This window comes from Primulina tabacum, chromosome 8 (assembly GCF_025594145.1).
Source record: "Primulina tabacum isolate GXHZ01 chromosome 8, ASM2559414v2, whole genome shotgun sequence".
Taxonomy (NCBI): domain Eukaryota; kingdom Viridiplantae; phylum Streptophyta; class Magnoliopsida; order Lamiales; family Gesneriaceae; genus Primulina; species Primulina tabacum.
The window spans coordinates 7,099,843-7,121,465 of record NC_134557.1 but is presented as its reverse complement, the minus strand read 5'-3'; the positions used below and the strand labels follow the sequence as shown (position 1 = coordinate 7,121,465).

General features: G+C 38.2%; 1 protein-coding gene across 5 annotated transcripts; it reads left to right on the top strand.

Annotated features, from left to right (window-relative positions):
* Positions 1–14,194: 14,194 nt before the first annotated feature.
* On the top strand, positions 14,195–20,709 carry LOC142553477 (uncharacterized). Of its 5 annotated transcripts, XM_075663754.1 has the most exons (3): positions 14,196–14,423; positions 14,655–18,912; positions 20,217–20,709. In XM_075663754.1, the coding sequence occupies exon 2, from the start codon at positions 14,763–14,765 to the stop codon at positions 18,864–18,866; it is 4,104 nt and encodes a 1,367-aa protein (XP_075519869.1). In that variant the 5' UTR covers positions 14,196–14,423; positions 14,655–14,762; the 3' UTR covers positions 18,867–18,912; positions 20,217–20,709. The 5 variants fall into 5 exon arrangements, with proteins under 5 accessions (XP_075519871.1, XP_075519872.1, XP_075519869.1 ...); XM_075663756.1 differs by having other exon boundaries at positions 14,195–18,912; positions 20,222–20,709; XM_075663757.1 differs by lacking the exon at positions 20,217–20,709 and adding an exon at positions 19,720–20,210 and having other exon boundaries at positions 14,195–18,912.
* The last annotated feature ends 914 nt before the right edge of the window (positions 20,710–21,623 follow it).

Below are 21,623 nucleotides of genomic sequence, written 5' to 3'. Positions count from 1 at the left end.
AAAGTAGTTTTCTCGACGACGAGTTATCTCCACTCATATTTATAATAAAAAATAATATTTTTAAAATAAAAAATAATAATATTTTTTCATGATTAATCAGAATAGAATATATGTCTCATAAAATTAAACTGTGAGATCATTTCACATGAGTTTTTAAGAAAATTTTATATTTTATAAAATGATTTCCTAATCTAATTATCATTAACCAAATGAAAACTATAAAAATAATAACTAATTTAAGAAGTTCATCACTAAATATAATAGCGCAATTAATTATAATTTCATGTATAAACTTCAAAGCCAAAATTTTAAATTACATCTCCTCAACAAAAACAAAACTAATGACATATTCATCACAAAAAAATAATTGGTTATAATCATAAATTATGATACACATACAAATAACGTCGCACAATCTTGGAAAAAAAAAACAGTTGCATAAAAATACTCGTTAAATCATGACGGTGCATTCTTGAAAATTGAAGAAGTCGGGGATATATATTTGTCAAAATTTAGGGAAAAAAGGGTAAACGTGAAATATTAAATGTTTCACAACAACTCTTTTGACACTATCTCAATTTCGTGGATCGAATCTTTATATGAGTCATCCATGAAAGAACATTATTTTTTTATGATAAGAGTATTATTTTTTATTGTGAATATCAGTAGGGTTGACAAGTCTCACATATAAAGATTCGTGAGATCGTCTCACAAAAGACCTACTCTAAATGTTTTGTACAAGCAAATTTTTTCTTTCGATTGATATGGAATAATACTCAACTCGTAAAAAATGGAAAAGGAAAAAATAAAAATCTGTCACAATATTTGAAATTATCTTTTTTGGCATTAATAACAAAGACATGCATGGCCATGAAATTTAAAAATCGAGTTTGGTTTTTTTTTTATATATATAGAAAAAAAATAAAACATTTAACTTGCAATAAAACCGAACGCCTATAATTGGGGTAATTGGATTTAAGGCAATTTATAGTTTGACGTCATCCTATGCGTGTACGATACTGTCGTGCGAAATGACAGATAGACGTAGTAAGCATTAAATAATTTTATAAAATGTGAAATAACGTGAAAAAGTAATACTATTTTTATTTTAATTTATCAATTTTGTAATTAAAATTGTGATTAATGACAAGTTACAAATTCATATGATAAATATCTTTGTATTGTAAAATTGAGATTGTGATTTTTATTGAAGACTGTAAATTATTATTAATTCACATGTAACTACTTTTCATTCACCAAAATTATTAAGTATAAATATTATTTATTTTTTAAAAATAAAAATTAATAAATTGAGTAAAAAAAATTCCATGAACGAGGAAAAATATATATGATTCACCAAATATCATTTATTATATAATATCTTAAATTATTTGATTTTTTAATCATGTTTAATTAAAAAAATTAAATAGGTTTTTCATATATTATTTTGGAGAAATAAAGGATATTAATGTAAATTTTCTTATTTGAAAAGAGTGTTAATTGGAAATTATTATTTATCACATCTTTTATTCGTGATAAATCATCAAGTATAAATATGGATGAGATTTAATAAATTTATGAGTTAGTACGAGTGATAAAAAAACATATCTTTATCATAGTAAGTAAACAGAACCTTAGAATTTAATGATTGATTTACGTTTTAAATTTCAAGAAAAGATATTACATAATTTTAGTTCGAAGGATAAATTTGAACATTATTAATTTTGGGTCATTTTTTTTCCGTGCTGGAGAGGAAGACGAGGAAGTGTTAATTTTTCGTAGACACGGTACTTAAGTGCATAAGCATGAACAGTAATCTTTAATTAGTTGTGTAAGAACGGCAATTCCTTTGCAGTAATTTTCATGCATCTCTAATATTGTATATATAATTTCCACAAATAATTACTATATTATTTAAAAATATTTGAAACGACAGCTCGATCAAAATAAAGACGTCTCTACACATACATTGATGGAGAATAGAGTGTTCTGAGGATTACCTATGGGTGCAGCAGTAGCACAATCAGAGATATTGTCAAATATATATATATATATATGTATATCTGTATCTGTGTGTGTGTATTTGTATTTACTTTATATGTCAAATAACTCTTTCATATAATAAACAAAAATGAAATTATGCAGTTATATATTGAAGATCTTATACACTGAAATATGGTTCACACTAAGAAATAGCGTGTTGTCCCCGCCGACCATGTTATATTGTTTATATATATATATATATATATATATATGATCGATGATAACTAATTTAGTAAATAGGCATAAATGCAGAGGCATACATGCAATTAATATTTCTTTATAAGTTAATATCATGAGCCATAGCTCCACCTTCTGTAAATTTATTGATTATGATCTTTTGGAGCCCAATGACATCATACTCAATCTGACCTTAATTATATTTTCTGGACTTTCTTTATATATATATATAACATAAATGCTCTTACTATTCTCGAGTTTTGAATTCAGTGTTCGACTGAAAATATGTAGTTTTAGTGGATGATGTGTAGTGATACTCCATGGATGGGCCTATTATCCTTGGCTCATCCCTAGCCCAAACGGAAGACAAGTACCATCAAGGGCCCATGTATTCTCCTATAAATACCAGGTTTGAGTGTTCAGTTATTGGATTCACTATATTATTTTCAGCAGCGCCCTTAGCTGCTCCCCCCATATATCCTCAGTCTCTGACTTGAGCGTCGGAGGGGCTACGCCAGGATACCCTCCTGGCCCCCTCCTAACGGTCTTATTTGTGATTTCAGGCCCAGGGTAATTTTGGAGCCCGTGTCTGGATTAGTGACGCTTGCATGGATCGGACCCTAAATTTCCCGTGAGTATCACTTGGCGCCGTCTGTGGGAACACTTGAGTTGAGGCGTAGAGATGGTAGGCAAGAAAGGAAGTAGAAGAGCTACCTCAGCATCATCGCGTCCTCGGAGGGGACCCGAACAATCTCATGTTGAGACAAGACAGGAACAATCGCATCTTGAGACGAGACATGAACAACCTCGTCAAGAGACAAGAACCGAGCAGCCCCTTCACGAGACAAAGGTCGAGCAACCCCGTCCCAATGAGAATGTGGGGAACTTGACCCTAGAACAGTTGGGACAATTTATCACCCGGACAGTGGATGAGGCCATAAAAAGGAATCAAGAGCCTAGGTTTGCAGAAGAGCAGGCCGCTCGCCAGGAGCGAGAGGAGAATGTGGAGGGTAGTCAGAGTAGGGTAGAGGAGATGCGACCCCTCCCCAGTGAGGAGAATCCGGAGATTGAGGAGATGTGGAGGGAGATACGGATGATGAGGCAGCAGTTGGGAAACAGAGCTGCAGCGCCCAAGAAAGGAAGTCCTTTTTCCCTCGCCATTTTTGAAGAGGGGCTTCCTCCAAATTTCCGACAGTCAAACGTTGGAGAATATGATGGACATACGGACCCCGAAGAACACTTGGGGAGGTTTGAGAATGCGGCTCTGTTGCACCAATATTCGGATGGAGTCAGATGCAGGGTGTTTCTGGGCACGTTGGTGAGGTCAGCCCAGCAGTGGTTTAACACTTTGCAGCCCAGCTCTATACGTTCTTTTGAGGACTTCTCAGCTGCCTTCTTGCACCGATTTGCTAGCAGCAAGAGGCACCAGAAAAATTATTTGAGCCTGTTCGTGATGAAACAGCAAGAGAATGAAACTTTGCAAGAATTTGTACAGCGTTTCAACAGTGCAGCGCTGGAAATACCAGCGGCTACCCCTGACATCATGATAAGTGCCTTCACACAAGGATTGAGGGGAGGGGAGTTTTTCAAGTCGCTGGTCAAGAAGCCTCCGTTGAGCTATGATGATCTGTTGGCTCGAGATGAGAAATATGTAAACTTGGAAGATGCCCAACGGTACAGAAGGATGGAGAGCCGGCCCGGAGGAAGTAGAGTTGAGGGAGCGGAGAAGGGAGGAAGGAAGAGGGGTGCGGGGGAAAGAGAGGAAGACAGAACTAGTAGTAGAAGACAATTCTCATCCCATGTTCCCTTAGATAGGAGTCGGGACGAGGTGATGGAGGTGAGGGAGCCCGCGGGGAGGTGGGAGAAGTCGCGAATGGTTGGGTGCAGTGCTAGATTGCCTTCACGGGATAGACGAGAAGGATCCTCGTTAAGGAGTCGACAAAGGTCTCGCTCGCCCCCTAGGCGTGGTCAAGGCCCTCCATGGATAAATCAGAGGACGGGTGAGCAGAGAGGGGAAGGTGGATGTCAAGATGTCCCTCAGGAGCTCGTGGAACCGAGGAGGGGCATGAATGAGGATAACCACCCTACGAGAGGAATGATTCATATGATCTCGGGGGGTGCTACTGATGGAGACTCTGGGCGAGCTCGGAAGGCACATGGGAGAAGGTTGAAGAACTTTGAGATATCTAGGGGTGCAGACTTACCACAAGACCCCGTCATCAGCTTTGGGCCGGAAGACCTCCGAGGCGTTGTGACTCCACATAACGATGCCTTGGTGGTGACGGCCACCATTGCCAATTATGATGTGGCGAGAATATTTATTGATAATGGAAGCTCCGTGAACGTCTTGTTCAAGAGCACGTTGGATCAAATGAAGATGGGAGAATTTGAGTTTGAGCCGGTATCCACCCCGCTGTATGGGTTTGCAGGATTGGCCATCCCGCCTTTGGGTCAGATTGTTCTTCCCCTATCCTTGGGGACTGATCCTCGGCGAGTAACAAAGATGATAGCCTTCATTCTGGTAGATACCCCGTCAGCATATAATGGAATCATAGGGCGACCATCCCTGAAGGATTTCAGAGCCGTAGCTTCCACTTATCATCAGAAGCTTAAGTTTCCTGGGGGAAAAGGAGTTGGAGTCTTGTGCGGGGACCAAAAGGCCGCGCGTCGATGTTATAGGGGGGTAGTGATGGAGGAGGGGAAAATAGCGCGTGTAGAGGTTCACATGATTAAGAGAGGAGGAAGTGAGTGACTTTGTCCTAGGGAGGTATAAAATGAGCATAAAAGTTGGAGAAAGCGTAGGGCAAGGCTTCAAAGAGACCCTGAAGTGCTTACCACCTCAGAAAATATTACTCTTGAATTTATTGTTGATGTATTTCATTTTTGCATTTTCCCATGTAATCAGTTGGAATTCAATAAAACCAAGTTCTTATATTAAGTTCATGGATGTTGTTGCATTGTGAGGATGAAATAAATTTTATTTTCCTGTTAAGGCATCGCCTAGCAGAGGAGCAGAGTTGGGGTGGAAGAAAGATTTTATTTTCCTGCTAAGGCATCGCCTAGCAGAGGAGCAGAGTTGGGGTAGAAAAGAATTTTTATTCTCCTACTAGGGCATCGCCTAGTAGAGGAGTTAGAGGGCGGGGGTGGTGAATTTTTCTTTTCCTGCTAAGGCCCGGCTTAGAAGAGGAGTTAGAGTGTGGAGGTGTTGAATTTTATTTTCCTGCTAAGGCCCGGCTTAGCAGAGGAGTTAGAGGATGAAGGTGGTGAATTTTTATTTTCCTGCTAAGGCCCGGCTTAGCAGAGGAGTTAGAGTGTGGAGGTGTTGAATTTTATTTTCCTGCTAAGGTCCGGCTTAGCAGAGGAGTTAGATGATGAAGGTGGTGAATTTTTATTTTCCTGCTAAGGCCCAGCTTAGCAGAGGAGTTAGAGTGTGGAGGTGTTGAATTTTTCTTTTCCTGCTAAGGCCCGGCTTAGCAGAGGAGTTAGAGTGTGGAGGTGTTGAATTTTATTTTCCTGCTAAGGCCCGGCTTAGCAGAGGAGTTAGAGGATGAAGGTGGTGAATTTTTCTTTTTCTGCTAAGGCCCGGCTTAGAAGAGGAGTTAGAGTGTGGAGGTGTTGAATTTTATTTTCCTGCTAAGGCCCGGCTTAGCAGAGGAGTTAGAGGATGAAGGTGGTGAATTTTTATTTTCCTGCTAAGGCCCGGCTTAGCAGAGGAGTTAGAGTGTGGAGGTGTTGAATTTTTCTTTTCCTGCTAAGGCCCGGCTTAGCAGAGGAGTTAGAGTGTGGAGTTGTTGAATTTTATTTTCCTGCTAAGGCCCGGCTTAGCAGAGGAGTTAGAGGATGAAGGTGGTGAATTTTTTTTCCTGCTAAGGCCCGGCTTAGCAGAGGAGTTAGATGTGAGGTGGTGAATTTTATTTTCCTGCTAAGGCCCGCTTAGCAGAGTTAGAGGATGAGGTGTGAATTTTTATTTTCCTGCTAAGGCACGGCTTAGCAGAGAGTTAGAGTGTGGAGGTGTTGAATTTTTTTTCCTGCTAAGGCCCGGCTTAGCAGAGGAGTTAGATGATGAATGTGGTGAATTTTTATTTCCTGCTAAGGCCCGCTTAGCAGAGGAGTTAGAGTGTGGAGGTGTTGAATTTTTTTTTTCCTGCTAAGGCCCGGCTTAGCAGAGGAGTTAGAGTGTGGAGGTGTTGAATTTTATTTTCCTGCTAAGGCCCAGCTTAGCAGAGGAGTTAGAGGATGAAGGTGGTGAATTTTTATTTTCCTGCTAAGGCCCCTTAGCAGAGGAGTTAGAGTGTGGAGGTGTTGAATTTTATTTTCCTGCTAAGGCCCGGCTTAGCAGAGGAGTTAGAGGATGAAGGTGGTGAATTTTTATTTTCCTGCTAAGGCCCAGCTTAGCAGAGGAGTTAGAGTGTGGAGGTGTTGAATTTTTCTTTTCCTGCTAAGGCCCGGCTTAGCAGAGGAGTTAGAGTGTGGAGGTGTTGAATTTTATTTTCCTGCTAAGGCCCGGCTTAGCAGAGGAGTTAGAGGATGAAGGTGGTGAATTTTTATTTTCCTGCTAAGGCCCGGCTTAGCAGAGGAGTTAGAGTGTGGAGGTGTTGAATTTTATTTTCCTGCTAAGGCCCGGCTCAGCAGAGGAGTTAGAGGATGAAGGTGGTGAATTTTTATCTTCCTGCTAAGGCCCGGCTTAGCAGATGAGTTAGAGGATGAAGGTGGTGAATTTTTATTTTCCTGCTATGGCCCGGCTTAGCAGAGAAGTTAGAGTGTGGATGTGTTGAATTTTTATTTTCCTGCTAAGGCCCGGCTTAGCAGAGGAGTTAGAGGATGAAGGTGGTGAATTTTTATCTTCCTGCTAAGGCCCGGCTTAGCAGAAGAGTTAGAGGATGAAGGTGGTGAATTTTTATTTTCCTGCTAAGGCATCGCCTAGCAGAGGAGCAGAGTTTGGGAGAGATTAAATTTTTTTTTTCCTACTGAGGCATCGCCTACTAGAGGAGCAGAGTTTGGGAGAAAAAAAAAATTTATTTGGTTTCTCAACGTACTGGACGAGCGCTCGATGCGTTGGGCGAGCGTGAAGAGGCGAGCGAGTGGCTGCGGGCTGAGCGGGTGTGCGAGCGAGATGGGGGGGCGCTGGACGAGCAGGCGCACTTGGGCGAGGGTGGAGCGGCGTGAGGCGTGCTAGGGGCGCCGGGCGAGCGCTTGGCTGGGCGAGCGTGGCGCTCTGCGGGGGCGAGCGTGGCGCTCGGGGGACGAGCGCTTGGCTGGGTGAGCAGGCGCGTCTGGGGGCGCCGGGAGAGCTTGGCTGGGCGAGCGTGGCGCTCGGCGAGGGCGAGTGCTTGGCTAGGGGAGCGTGGGCGCTCGGCTGGGCGAGCTTAGGCGAGGGGGCGAGGTGGCAAGGGCGAAGCTTGGGCGAGGTGCTGGCAGGCGATGGGGCGAGGAGGCGAGGGGCGAGCGTGGCGAGGGGCTGGCGCGTGGGCTTGGGCGAGCTCGGCTGGACAAGGAGACGGCGAGGCAGGCGAGGCGGGCGTGTGGGCCTGGGCGAGCGTGAGCAGGGCACCCAGCAGGGCGAGCGGGAGGATGGCGAGGCGCGGCGCGCGGGGCTGGGTGCTTGGGCGAGCGAGGGGCTCGGATGGGCGCTCGGCAGGAGACGAGGGGCAGGGGGCTCGGTTGGGCGAGCTCGGCAGGGCGAGCGGGAGGATGGCGAAGCGCGGCGCACGGGGCTGGGCGCTTGGATGCGTGGGGCTGGGCGAGCTTGAATGGGGTTTCGGCGAGGGTAGCGAGGCGAGGACTCGGGCGTGGGGGGGGAGAGCTGGTGAACGAATTGAAGAGAAAACTATAACAAGATTGCGATATGATTTAATTTGTTTCCAAATCTTTGGAGACTGACAAACGACCGGAAGAAAATACACAACTCGTACCCGGTGACCCGAGGACAGCACATCTAATCGAACTTTGAACCTACGATTCAGTTCGACTCGGGAGGGGAGACTGGTGATACCCCTATGGATGGGCCCATTACCCCTTGGCTCATCCCTAGCCCAAACGGAAGACAAGCCCATCAAGGGCCCATGTATTCTCCTATAAATACCAGGTTTGAGTGTTCAGTTATTGGATTCACTATATTATTTTCAGCAGCGCCCTTAGCTGCTCCCCCCATATATCCTCAGTCTCTGACTTGAGCGTCGGAGGAGCTACGTCAGGATACCCTCCTGGCCCCCTCCTAACGGTCTTATTTGTGATTTCAGGCCCAGGGTAATTTTGGAGCCCGTGTCTGGATTAGTGACGCTTGCGTGGATCGGACCCTAAATTTCCCGTGAGTATCACGTGTAGATCATTTGATATAAAGATCTCAAATTTTATACGAAATTTCGAGTTCGAAACTCAATGGTAATAATATATATTCTCAACTCAAAAATAAAGTATTACAGTGAAACACACACTCATAGTTCACCGATTAACAGATCCGCCCAGAAAAGTATAATGCAATATTTTTGGATATTAACAACTAAAATTGCCATATTTTAGATATTACTTTTTTCGATTGGTGAGTAATGAAAATTGTTTCACTAAATTATATTATTTATATTCTAAACAGGAAATTTTCATTTTTTCCTCGTATTTAAGTGAAATTTTCATATTTTAAATAATGTTAAATCATTCATTATATTTTCTCCTTTTTCCCCAATAATTGATAATTAGCCAATTAATCGGTGAGAATAGTAAAAATTAGCCAGTCCGCCGGACTAATTTACCAATGGATAATATCTCTGAATTATTTGGTAAAAGTTACAATGCTCATATATGTTCAGTCGAATTCTTGTTACTTTAAGGCCAAATTTTTTATAAAAAAAAAATCAGTGGTACTCACTATCGACTTAAAAAATTTCATATCGGATCAAGTTATTTGGATTAAAAAAATTGATCATTATATTAGATTATATGTAGGGATGTAATCGAGTCGAGCCGAGCCGAACTCTTGAATGTTTGAGCTTGGCTTGTTTATAATCGAGCCGAGTTCGAGCTTTATTTAACAAATATATTCATGGCTCACGAGCTTATTCAAGCTTTTATCGAACCTAAACGAGCTCAATAAATATGAATTGTACATTTAAATATTCATTAAATTCATTAAACCATAAATTATACATTTAGGAAAAAAAATAATATTCTTATTAAAATTTGTTAATTTATTATAATAAATAAATTTAATAGATTTTTCTATATACTTCATAATTAATGTGTTAAATCAATAAATTAAATATCAAAATTATTCTTTTTCATCTAAGATATTACTTATAAATTTACTAACGAACATGTTCACGAGCTAACGAGCCGAATATTGTAGAGTTTGAACTTTGTTCGTTTATCTTAACGAGCTCATTAAACGAGCTCAAACGAGCTTTTATCGAATCGAGTTTCGAATAACTCACAAACGGTTTGGTTCATTTGCATCCTTAATTATATGCAGTGAAGGTAATACGTCCACCACCGTAACATCTCATTAACGTATATGCTTTACCTTGGCTCCTGCCAAGAAAGTTGGTCAATTAGTGCAGCATAGCGATGGATTCCAAGTGTTAACATAGAGCAAGACGACGAGCTGATTGAAGATCGTGCAAAAACAACCTAAAAATGGTTCTCTACATACATACATATATATATATATATATATAATATATATATAGAAAAACCACTCTATATATATATAGTATTAAATATTATATATAGAGTGATCTTTCTGTGATATAATGTATCTACCATGTGATCAATGCCTAGAAATTTAAAAAAAGAAAAGAAAAAAGGACGATGGTCTAAAAGTTGGTTGCAAATTGGTCCTTAAAATATTAAAAATAAATGTGTAGCTAGCTACTCAGCCTTTGATCAGCCTTGCGTTACGCTGCCTTGCAACAGAGCCTGCATTCGATTAATTGCTAGCTATACATCAGCATGACACCCTCGGTACGTACTGATTTAATTTATCCCTCTCTAACTCGGTCAGTATTTAATTTTTTCCCCTTTCTATTTTATAAAATTATTTATTCTTTTCTGACTGATCATACGTTTTGAAATATTTTCTTCTTTGATTAAGAAATGTTCGATTTACAGGATAATGTGTTTGTTCGAGAACGAATAAATCATTGAAACAAAAAGAAAAAAAAAATTATCAGTGAACAAAATTTATTACTAAATCGAACAAATGCAAATAACATAGGAATTCTTAGAAAAGCACATCCTCAGTCAAACAAACAACGTCAACTGTCCTATAATGATCGTTTGGAGGATGAAATTATAAATAAAATCTTACAAAAATGTAAATTAAACGATGACGATGTACAATGTGCATGCGAGAGACACGTGGGACCTCAAACTATCGCCTTCAATGGATTCTTGTGGTGAATGATCTCCTCCTATATATATTTGTATATCTCCTCTTTGCTTCCTCAGAACAGATTAAAGAACAAGTTAATATATACTTGATTTTGAACGAAAATCGACCACAATTTTTATGCAAATCACATAAAAATTAATGGCTCCGTTTTCATCCACTCGGTGGTTTCCAACCCCATAGCAGCGCATGATACTGAAGGAACTGTACAGCAGAGGAGTCACAAATCCAAATTCTTCCCAGATACAAAAGATCACCGCCCACCTCTCCTTCTACGGCAAGATTCATGGCAAGAACGTCTTTTACTGGTTTCAGAACCATAAAGCCAGGGACCGCCAGAAACTCAGGAAGAAGCTCGCCATCGCCAAGCAGCCGCACCACCATTGTTACTGCTTCGCAGAAAATTTTCATCCACAGGTAGCTGACTTTCGAAACTAATTCATTGCATGCATGGGCTCTATATATACAATCGATCCTGAGCGTAGTGTAAATTGATTATTAATGTAGTGTAACAATGGAGCGGTCCTGGAAGGAATGATGAAGCATGCATGGTCCACGACGACGGCTGAAGATCTCCGGAGAGATTCCTTGATCAGAACGTGTGGATGGGATTTGACGATGATCCCGACCGTCCCCTGCTGTGGGAATAGGCCCCTGAAAACCCTACAACTCTTCCCCGTCACATCTCCAGGCCAAATGGACCATCCACAAATTACAGCTTTCAATCTTTGAAACAGCGGCGTAAAATGCGACATGCAACTCGAGATCGACGAGGATTTGTGTTTTAGAAGATAAATTTTTATCGTATTTTATTTAAAAAAGGCATAAGTAGTTAAATATATAACTTGAACCTTTCTTTATGAAATAAAATTGTAGCAGCTAGCATTGTTGTCACTTGTCTCAGTCTCAGTTCATCGTGAATAGGGTGTATTTGTCCTTTCATCCTCTACATAAACATTACTAAAACAGTGATGTTTACCTCTTTTATATATATATATTATAGACACACACACACAGAGATACGGTTGTGTGCAGGGTAAACTTGGGCTTCGGCTCCAGTGTCTTTTATTTTTATTTTAAATTTTTTTTCTTTTTTTCAAATTAAACTGTGCAGCCCACTACATGCGATCTTCTCTACTTAAGCCATCTCTTTGCTCCATCCACAGCTATTTTCGGTGTTAGATTGATGCAATGACGGTAGTAATAGCGTAATTTTTTTAAATTTTTTTTAATTAGGATTTATTATTATAATGATTAATATAATATGTATTGATTTTAAGTTTTAATAATCTGATTATATTATTTCAATAAACTTGAATTTTTTAAAATTATATAACATACGATGGAAGCACCAATTTCAAAATTAAGATTTCAAAATTTTCTTGCTCGATGCAAAAAAAGTGAAGGATAGATATGCTCACTTCACACCACTAAATGCACTAATTGACCATTTATGAGATTTATATGGTAATTCAAGTTAATTAAAACTTGGATATTTGTGTTTCATTTCTATTTTATAAAAATCATTTTAATATTTGTTGTAGGTTAATAATTTAAATATATTATTTTATATTTGATTGTAATTTTTTAATAGTTAATTAATTACATTTAATTAATAATAAGTTAAAATAATAAAATTAAATATTTTAAATTTTTAATACTTTTTAAAATATATTTAATTAATTTTTTAAATTTATTAATAATTTTTAATGAAATCAATTTATAAAATATTTTCGATATTATTGATATTTTAATTATTATGTTTAAAAATATTTGTTGAATAAATTAATTGTTATGAATAAAACAATATAAAATATTTATAGAATATATATTTTTTAGTTAGAGTTTATAGTTACAATAATATAACATGACGGGTTGGAGATGACTTTAGTGCCATCACCCCGTTGTCCGTCGCCGTCGCAAACCCGCCTATCTTAAACACAGAAGCATGAGGTCCGGTGCTTCATATTACACTAGATGGTGATTCTCCCAAAAACATGTTATGATTGGATACACTTGCGCTTACAAGACTTTAAATTTGTAAGTAATTAAGTAATAACTATGCATTATTTCACATCAGTTCACAATTGAAATCATGTGGAAAAAAAATAAATCATGATAATTTGTTGGAAAAAACATACTCTACTTTTCATGCCTCTAAAGTGGTCTTGCTGTAGCAATATTGGGAGAGACATTTCAAAAAATATTCTGAATTGATTTCATGTTTATTTGTGGCTAAGCAAAATAATAAGCTATTTATGAAAATCATGATCCGTCTCACTAGTGTCAAGTCTTTCGCTGAAGTGAATATGACAATGCATGATGAAAAAGGAAAACAAAATAAATCGAATATAATCATGGTCGTGGTCGTGGGCACGTGGAGGACGTTTTCATCCATATGGTCATGGACGTGAAAAACCTCGTAAGTACAATGATCGCTATAATCAAATAAATCGAAAGAATACAAGCTGCCAAAAGTGGGATAATGTTCAAGAGAAGAAAGTTCAAAGTGGTCAAAATAAAAATCGAATGAAATCAGAAAATGAGTGTTATATGTGTGGAGTACAAGGACATTGGTACCATACTTGTCCTATGTTCAAAACACCTTGTTGATATATATCATGAATCAAAAGAGAAAACAAAGAATGTTAAGACTATTTTATTCATCAATGTGAAGATTCAAGCCAAGTCTCATCACTTTCAACATATTTTGATATTTCCGATTTCTTTGAAGATCCGGAAGGTAGAATCGATCATTTGATATGATATGGAAGTGTGCAAATTATTAAATATTTTATTTGGTAGTATCTGCATATTTATGACTTATTTAGATTATTGGTTTATGACATGACTTTATGTTATTTTGATAGAATATATCTTTAATTATAATGAATAAAAGTATTTATTTTCTTTTGTTATGAATAAAATCATTTTATTCTTATTAATTTTATTATTGTGAATAAAATATAGACTTTGGACATGAAGTAAATGATAAAGATTTAGGTCTCGTTGATAACACGACGATACATTCTATATTTAAAAAGAATCGATATTTCTAATATTTGTAAACGAGAAAAAGTAATCAATACAATTTTTGGTAGTATAAGTATTATTGAAGGATTTGGAAGAGCAGATATTAAATTACAATGAGGGACAAATTTTATACATTGAATTTACTTGTTTTGTTTGCTTTTACTTTGTATTCTTTCTAGTTAATATTTTGCATTCATTCATATATCTATTCTTTTATTCTATTTTAGTAAGGGTGAAGATATGATAGTAATCATCTAGAGGGATACCAAATTTTTCTTCTAATTTTACCCTTATATGATACTAATATCACACTTTTGATTTTTGCTTTTTTTTAAAAAAAAAAATTCAACACACTTTTATTTTTATTTTTTTTAATTTCAACAATTCAAATATCAATTTAGTCTCTCCATAATTTGTCAAATTTCACTTTAGTACATCGACAATGATAAAAAAGATTGTACACATACGTATCGCATGTGCTGATTAACAAGTGTATATATATGTGTGTGTGTTTGTGTGTGGTAGGTGGCGACCTGTTTTCTCTTCCTCCACATGGGGGCTATTTTGGTCATTTCAGGAGAACTCCTGAATCAGTCGGCTCCTCGCTCACATTACATTAGCATACTGCGGCCACGTCCTCGTTAACTTTCTTTCTTCCCTCTTTCCATATCGATTGCTAGGGTTTTCGTATCATCTCAATTGCCCACTCAGATTCTTTTACGTCTACGGAATTCCAGGGCATTCTTTGATCATCACCTTCTTCCAAGTATTTTCAGAGCATGGTTGATGGGTATTTGATTTCGTTAGTCGTTTGGCTTTGCTTTATAATCTGGGTGTTTTTCTTTAGTTAAGTATTTGAATTGGATTGGGTACTTGTTTGAGTTGGGAATTGGATTATATTCTTTCTACTTTCAGTGTTTTGTTCTCAGAGTTACTGGGCTGTGTGTTTTTTTATATTTTTATTGGATTGGACAGGCGGGTTTTTTTATTACTTGATGTGGATTTGTTTTCGTTCTTCTAGGATTTTGAATTGACTATTGAGCTCGAGAAGCTTCTGGAGTACGTTGTTCTGAAATTCTGACGAGACATGATTCCTGTTATCTGTTTTTTGCGTTTATGTTATTGTTGAATGGCGATTGACAAGTGTAGGTTTAAGGTGTCTCGTTGCAATCCAGAGTATCAGTTGCCCCAAATGGGGGACACGGTTGTGTGTAGTGATGATGAAAATTTGCAGCGTGGAAACTCTGTTTCAGCTGTTGACTCAGATGATGATGAAGATGATCTATTTGATGAATGTGATTCGGGAGCGGGATCCGATGACTTTGATTTACTTGAATTAGGCCAAACTGGAGAGGAATTTTGCCAAGTCGGAGATCAAACTTGCAGCATTCCCTATGAACTCTATGATCTTCGTGGGTTTACAGATGTTCTATCTATGGAAGTATGGAATGAGGTTTTAACCGAAAAGGAAAGATTTAGTCTTGCCAAGTATTTACCTGATATGGACCAAGAGAATTTTGTTCTCACACTGAAAGAGCTTTTTTCTTGTGATAACTTGCATTTTGGAAGTCCTGTTGATAAATTATTTGAGATGCTGAAGGAAGGATCATGTGAACCAAGGGTAACACATTACAGGCAGGGCTTGAATTTCCTCCAGAGAAGACAACATTATCATAACATTCGAAAGCATCAAAATGTGATGGTAAACAATCTCTGTCAAATGAGAGATGCATGGATGAACTGCAAAGGGTATAGCATCGAAGAGAAGCTTCGTGTGTTGAATATTAAGAAGTGTCAGAAGAGTTTGATGAATGAGAGTATGGAAAAGTTTGGTACTGACACATCTGACAAAGATGATTCAGGAAATGATTTATGGGGCGAAAAGGCAAAGGATGGGAAATTAGTTCCAAAGACAAGTCGGTTTTCTGGATATTGCAGGGACTTGGAATTGGATATTTGTACTCCTGGGCTAAAAGTTGTCACGGAATCAAACAAGCAGGCAAGGAAGAACCCTAAAGGTACTTTGAAGTTGGCTGGATCCAAAACTACCTCAGCAAAAGAGTTAGCAGACCACTCATTGTCGATTCACCCTGAAGTCGACATGCAGTCAAAACAATATGGTTTGGCTTTGCCTCTTTATCGGAATAAACCAGCGGTAGCTGTTTATAATACTTCTTCACCAGTCAGGATGAAGAAGAGACTAATACAAGACAATGATGAGGAAGACACAACATTTGCAGTAGCTTCGCACGGAGAGCGAATTGTACCACAAGGTGGAGTAAACTCTAAGTCTAAAAGTTTGAAATTTGGAAAGAAACAAAAAGGCTCAGCTGGTGGGAGTGACGTGGATTGTTCCTTGGGGCTTCTAGAGACAGCAAGGAGTGATATAAGTGATCATGGAAGGAACAGTGCTGTTAATCAGTTTTCCGATATTAGGGTTACAAAGTCATCTAATAGAAGAGACATGTACAATTGGGGGGCAAAATTGAACTTCTCCAAGAATTTTCAGCAATTGTCTTCGGAGAATGAGATGGAGTTTGGTCACAATCAGAAGTTGAATTCGTCCTTGAAAGCAAGTCAACTTGAGCTTTTGGGTGGAAGCGAGCCATCATGGCTTGGTAAACCACTTGGGGGTCCGTTTCCTGATGATTCACCGTATGATCACACTGCAGATTTGAATGCCATAAGTAAGAAATGGTGCACGGGATGGAAAGCCATTGATCTCAATGCAAATGATAAGTTCTTACAATCTATGAGTAGAGCTAAAAGTTTTCAAGAAAAGTTCCGAAAATGTTCAAAACCAAATGGACGAAGAGATGTGGCAGAAAACATAGATATTGTAGACTTGGACAGAGGTGAAGAAACAGAGTCTGATTCTTCGGATCAAATGATGGATGATGATGATGAGAATCCTTTGATGAGGAGCAAGTGGGCTTACCCTGGTGGTGTCCCAGATTCAAAATATGGCCCAGAGCCAGAAAAGGTCAAACTTTCTAGGAAATATGCAAAAGGTAATTACCTTAGACTTGATGGATCATTAAAATCTTCTAATCAGATGGACGATTATGGTGAAGATCTAGATATGATTAAATCAGTGCACAAGGGTAAGATGCATGATGCTAGCTACTTGAATGTGTTGCCCTCTGATGATTCACGGAGAAATTATTTTATTGGATCAGGCAATGTAATTGGAGGCGATGATCCACAACTGTTCTATCCATTTGGAAGAAATGGTCATGTAGAAGGAAGCCATGGCAACATTTTCAAGTCATCTTCTCTGAAATCATCTTTTATTCCTGGGAGAAAGCCAATAAGTGAGGCTCAATGTAATGCTGATTATCCTCCATCAGATTACATGAACAATTATAGTCTTGAGGATGACTTGCAGGGGCCGCGTCCAATTGGAGCAGATAATGGAGTTTCTTTCAAGTTGGGAAAGAAAGGTCGGATGGTTGAGCCATCCACAGGCCACCATACCGAAATATCTGGTGTTCATCTGATGGGACGCAATACTATTTCAAAGAAACGAAGACTGAAGGATGGTTCAACCAACATGGTCCTTAAAGATAATAATGATTGTCTACATGATGCTCAGCTGCTACTCGATGGTATCAATTCTTTGAATAAACATGGTAAAAAGAACATGTTGGAGGACGACTTTGATGTTTTAGAGGATGAAATTTCTGAGCTACCGTCTGTAGATGTGGAAATGGAAGTTGTCGAGGCGCAAACCAAACCGAAGAACAAGTCATTTCCTTTAATTTTACCTACGGTACTTACTGGGTTTTCATTCTCCATTATCCATCTTCTTTCAGCTGTTCGTCGGGCTATGATTACTATGCTTCCAGAGGATTTCTCAGAGGATAGAAAACATGACGTTAAAGTTGATGCTGGAGAAGGGGTCAAGGAGGAACCAGAAAGAAAGCAGGAAGATACCAGCGCAGTTAATTCAACTTCTGGTGTGTGTATTGAAGCTTTACCAAATTCTACGGAACAAGGCATCATCTCTCGTACTGTTCAGGAAATTGTTAGCCTCGTTAGATCAAATCCTGGAGATCCTTGTATTCTTGAAACTCAGGAACCACTTCAGGATTTGGTCAGAGGCGTTTTAAAAATATTTTCATCTAGAACTGCACCTCTAGGAGCAAAAGGGTGGAAACCTCTTGTTGTATATGAAAAATCTACCAAGAGTTGGTCATGGATTGGTCCTGTAGTTCACAATTTTTCTGACTCTATGGTGATTGAAGAGGAGACATCTCCAGATATGTGGGCCCTTCCATATAAAACACTTGTCAAATTGGTTGACTCGTTTGCTAATTGGCTGAAAAACAGTCAGGATGCCCTTCAGCAAATAGGAAGCCTTCCTGCTCCTCCTTTGACACTGATGCAAAACATTTTGGATGAGAAAGAGAGGTTCAAGGACCTGAGAGCTCAGAAGAGTCTCAGTACCATCAGTCCGAACCCTGAAGAAGTAAGAACCTACTTCCGAAAGGAAGAAGTCCTTAGGTATCTAATACCAGACAGAGCATTCTCCTATACTGCCGTTGATGGTAAGAAATCAATTGTTGCTCCTTTGAGAAGGTGTGGTGGCAAGCCAACATCAAAGGCTCGGGACCACTTTATGTTGAAACGGGATCGACCACCGCATGTCACAATTCTTTGTCTTGTGAGAGATGCGGCTGCTAGATTGCCTGGAAGCATTGGAACCCGAGCGGATGTTTGCACCTTGATTAGAGATTCGCAGTACATTGTGGAAGACGTTTCTGATGCACAGGTCAATCAAGTTGTTAGCGGTGCACTGGATCGTTTGCATTATGAACGCGATCCTTGTGTGCAATTTGATGGGGAAAGAAAGCTATGGGTTTATTTACACCGAGAAAGAGATGAAGAAGATTTTGAGGATGATGGAACTTCATCCACGAAGAAATGGAGAAAACAAAAGAAAGAACCTTCTGAGCCATCTGATCAGGGTGGTGTTACAGTTGCTTTTTCTGGACCTGTGGAGCAGTCAGGGTTTGATTTGGTTTCAGATTTCAATGTTGGTGCATCATTTGCAGACGGCAATAAGACATCAGAAGTTGAACGCAACAATGGTAATGATCAGGTAAAGAACAATCATGATCTTTCACCAGTGACTTGGAGTGGCCTTGGATCGAATTCTATGGGGGGCAATGAATTGATTTGCCAAGAAAATTCTGCCAATGGAGATTTTGAGGACACATATGGTGAATAACCTCCAGTATGGTTGTATTCTCAGGCTATCTGCCATTATCTTTAAGGTATCCAGCACAATCTTTTACCCTGCTTAGTATGTTGTCTCTTTTATTTGTTGCATTTTACTTTTCCATTTCTTTTTCTTTCGACCTCCAACATTTAAGATAATTTTAATACTGAGCAACCAAATTAAGCGTCTTGTTTTTACTTTTCTAATCATTGATAGTCCAAGAACTAGTTGCACATACAAAATCATCTAGAAGGAACACAAATTAATTGCTGTTTTTCTTCTAAGCATAAGATATCTTGAGCACTTCTTGGGCATCAAACTATTTGGTCACAGATAGTTGGTAAGACCATTCAGCATGATGCGGTGTGCTCACTGAAATTCTGATAACCATTTTCTAAAGTTGGAGAAAAAGTATGTGTTACGGCCGCCACCAAGTCTGTCATTCTGTCTCACAACATTTTGGCAGCACAAAGCTTTAAACTGAAGCAAAACAAATATTAGATTTACATAGACCCATGAGACAGCTGATCAAATCCTAAGTAGAAGTCCTTTAAATAATTCTAAGGTGCATGATAATCTACAAGTTCCAGATATGTATTTGTATACATCAAGAAAATCATTCAAGAGTCTACATAAATAAAAAAGAGAAAACAAAATCCACCTGTATGCTAATTTCCATGAAATGATATCTTGTGTTCATATGTCCCCAGGGTAAACGAAACATGTCCGGTCAAACTTCTTCAACTCCATAAACCTACTAATTATTTAAGAATGTTAGATATAATTTCACATGTTCAATGATATTTGTCTATTCTCTTCAAATGGATAAAGATTAAGTTTACTAAGTATTTGATAATGTTAGGTACGGGTTCGGGTATTCAATGAGATTTGCCTATTCTCTTCTATTGGATCAAGTTTAAGTTTAACAAGACAATAGTAGCATTTTAAACTAACTTGGAACAAACATTCGAAGAAAACAAGCAATAACCCCTAATATTTCGAAATGATCAGAACTATTTCCTGTTTGCTAGCCTTGTTTCGAAACATTGGTGCTACTTTTATATATCCATGACTTGGATTGTTGGGAGACAATTAGAGCTGGATACTCTCTTGCAGCCAACTATAAAAATTTCCCGAAAGGGGGTCCTGGACAAACATTTGCAGATCTAAGTGTATCAACTTAATTATTTTTTCCATGTAATACTAAGAAAACTTCATATTCCCTGTAAAGATTATTGATTGTGTCAAGATTGATCTATCACCATATCGTGTCATCTTGAAATGATCTTAAACTGGCCTTGATGCCAAGCTATGCACTTGGACTTTAGTCCAGATCCTATGTTTTGTTTTTCACCACAGTGAAGGTGTGAAGTTCTGGTGCAGTCACAGTGGAAACCAGGCCCAACTCTCACATACAAACAGGTATGATTTGCAATCACGAGCCGCGTGGAGATAATAAACCAAAAAGAAAAGCAACCATTTACTGCTATCATTTTGCACGTGGAGCTTCGGGGTTATAGTTGCATATATTGCCTAGTTGCAGGCAACGAACTCCAACCAAGTTTGTTGAATGCGAGCGGCAGCTGATTTTTTGTCACAGATTCATCAGGTTATGTAAATTTTCTTGGTCGAGGCACAAGTGTAGATGCCAAAATACATGGCACAAGTGTAGATGCCAAAATAAAACATGAGAACGGAATATCCTTACTGTATGTTAATTTAGTTCTTTTGATCTAGTCGGAGTACAATTTGGGTTAAAAATTAAGAAAAATTGCAAAAATTAATGGGATTCACCCCTTCCTATGTGTAATGTAATTTTTCTGGTTCATATGACAGATTTATTGTATTCTTAGGGTGAAGAATTTAGATAATGAAGTGTTAAACATAAACACGTGTTTAACTTTTTTAAGCACTTGTGAAATCATTGAAAGCTCAATTCAAGTATAGAAAACTTTTTTAATGTAAGTCTTTAAAATTTGTTCTGATAAAAAGTTCTCTTGTCCAGCTTTTAACATTAACTTAAAAGTTAAGATATTACTGATCTAATTAAACATTCACAAAAATCGCTATGAGACAGTCTTACAGATCAATTTTGTGAGATGAATTTTTTATTTGAACCATTCATGAAATGTATTATTTTTAATATCAAAAGTATTATTTTTTTATTGTAAATATGAACATGATTTTAATTTAAGTCCGTTTTATCATAGACTTACTAATAAATATTTTAGAATTGTAGGTTGAATTTGCAGTTGTGTTATTTGAATTTCGAGAATGTGTACGATTATTGTGGACAATTACATGATGTCGAGAAATTAAACGTGACTAGAAAAAAATCATGAGGTTGAATTCAATTAACCCGTAAAATATTTCCCCAAGTCCATATCCGACGGTTCAAGTTTATTCTTGCGTGTAAAGATCGTGATTTTTTCTGTGAGAAAAATAAGAACTATTGGAAGATTGAACTTTAGGATAATATTATCTTACGACATCCTTAATTACCTCTTATGTCTGATCAAGAATTTAGCAAACAATTACAAAAAAGTACAAATTAAGGTTGACCCCTGTCCTATAGACGTGACTTCTCTCGACTTTTAACTAATAATTAAAGACGAGAAAGCCTATCGTTCAGCACAAATGGCCTCCATTTTCTCTTTCAGGAGAAGATTGTACAAATGAAAACGACTGTAGTGCTCTATAATCATCATTGGTTTTCAACTGATGTCGAATTCATATTCATGTTATTCTCTTTAGCGTTGTTGGAAT

Excerpts from the sequence above, each read along its gene's own strand:
- LOC142553477 (XM_075663756.1), top strand. The coding sequence starts at position 14,763 with ATGGCGATTGACAAGTGTAGGTTTAAGGTGTCTCGTTGCAATCCAGAG.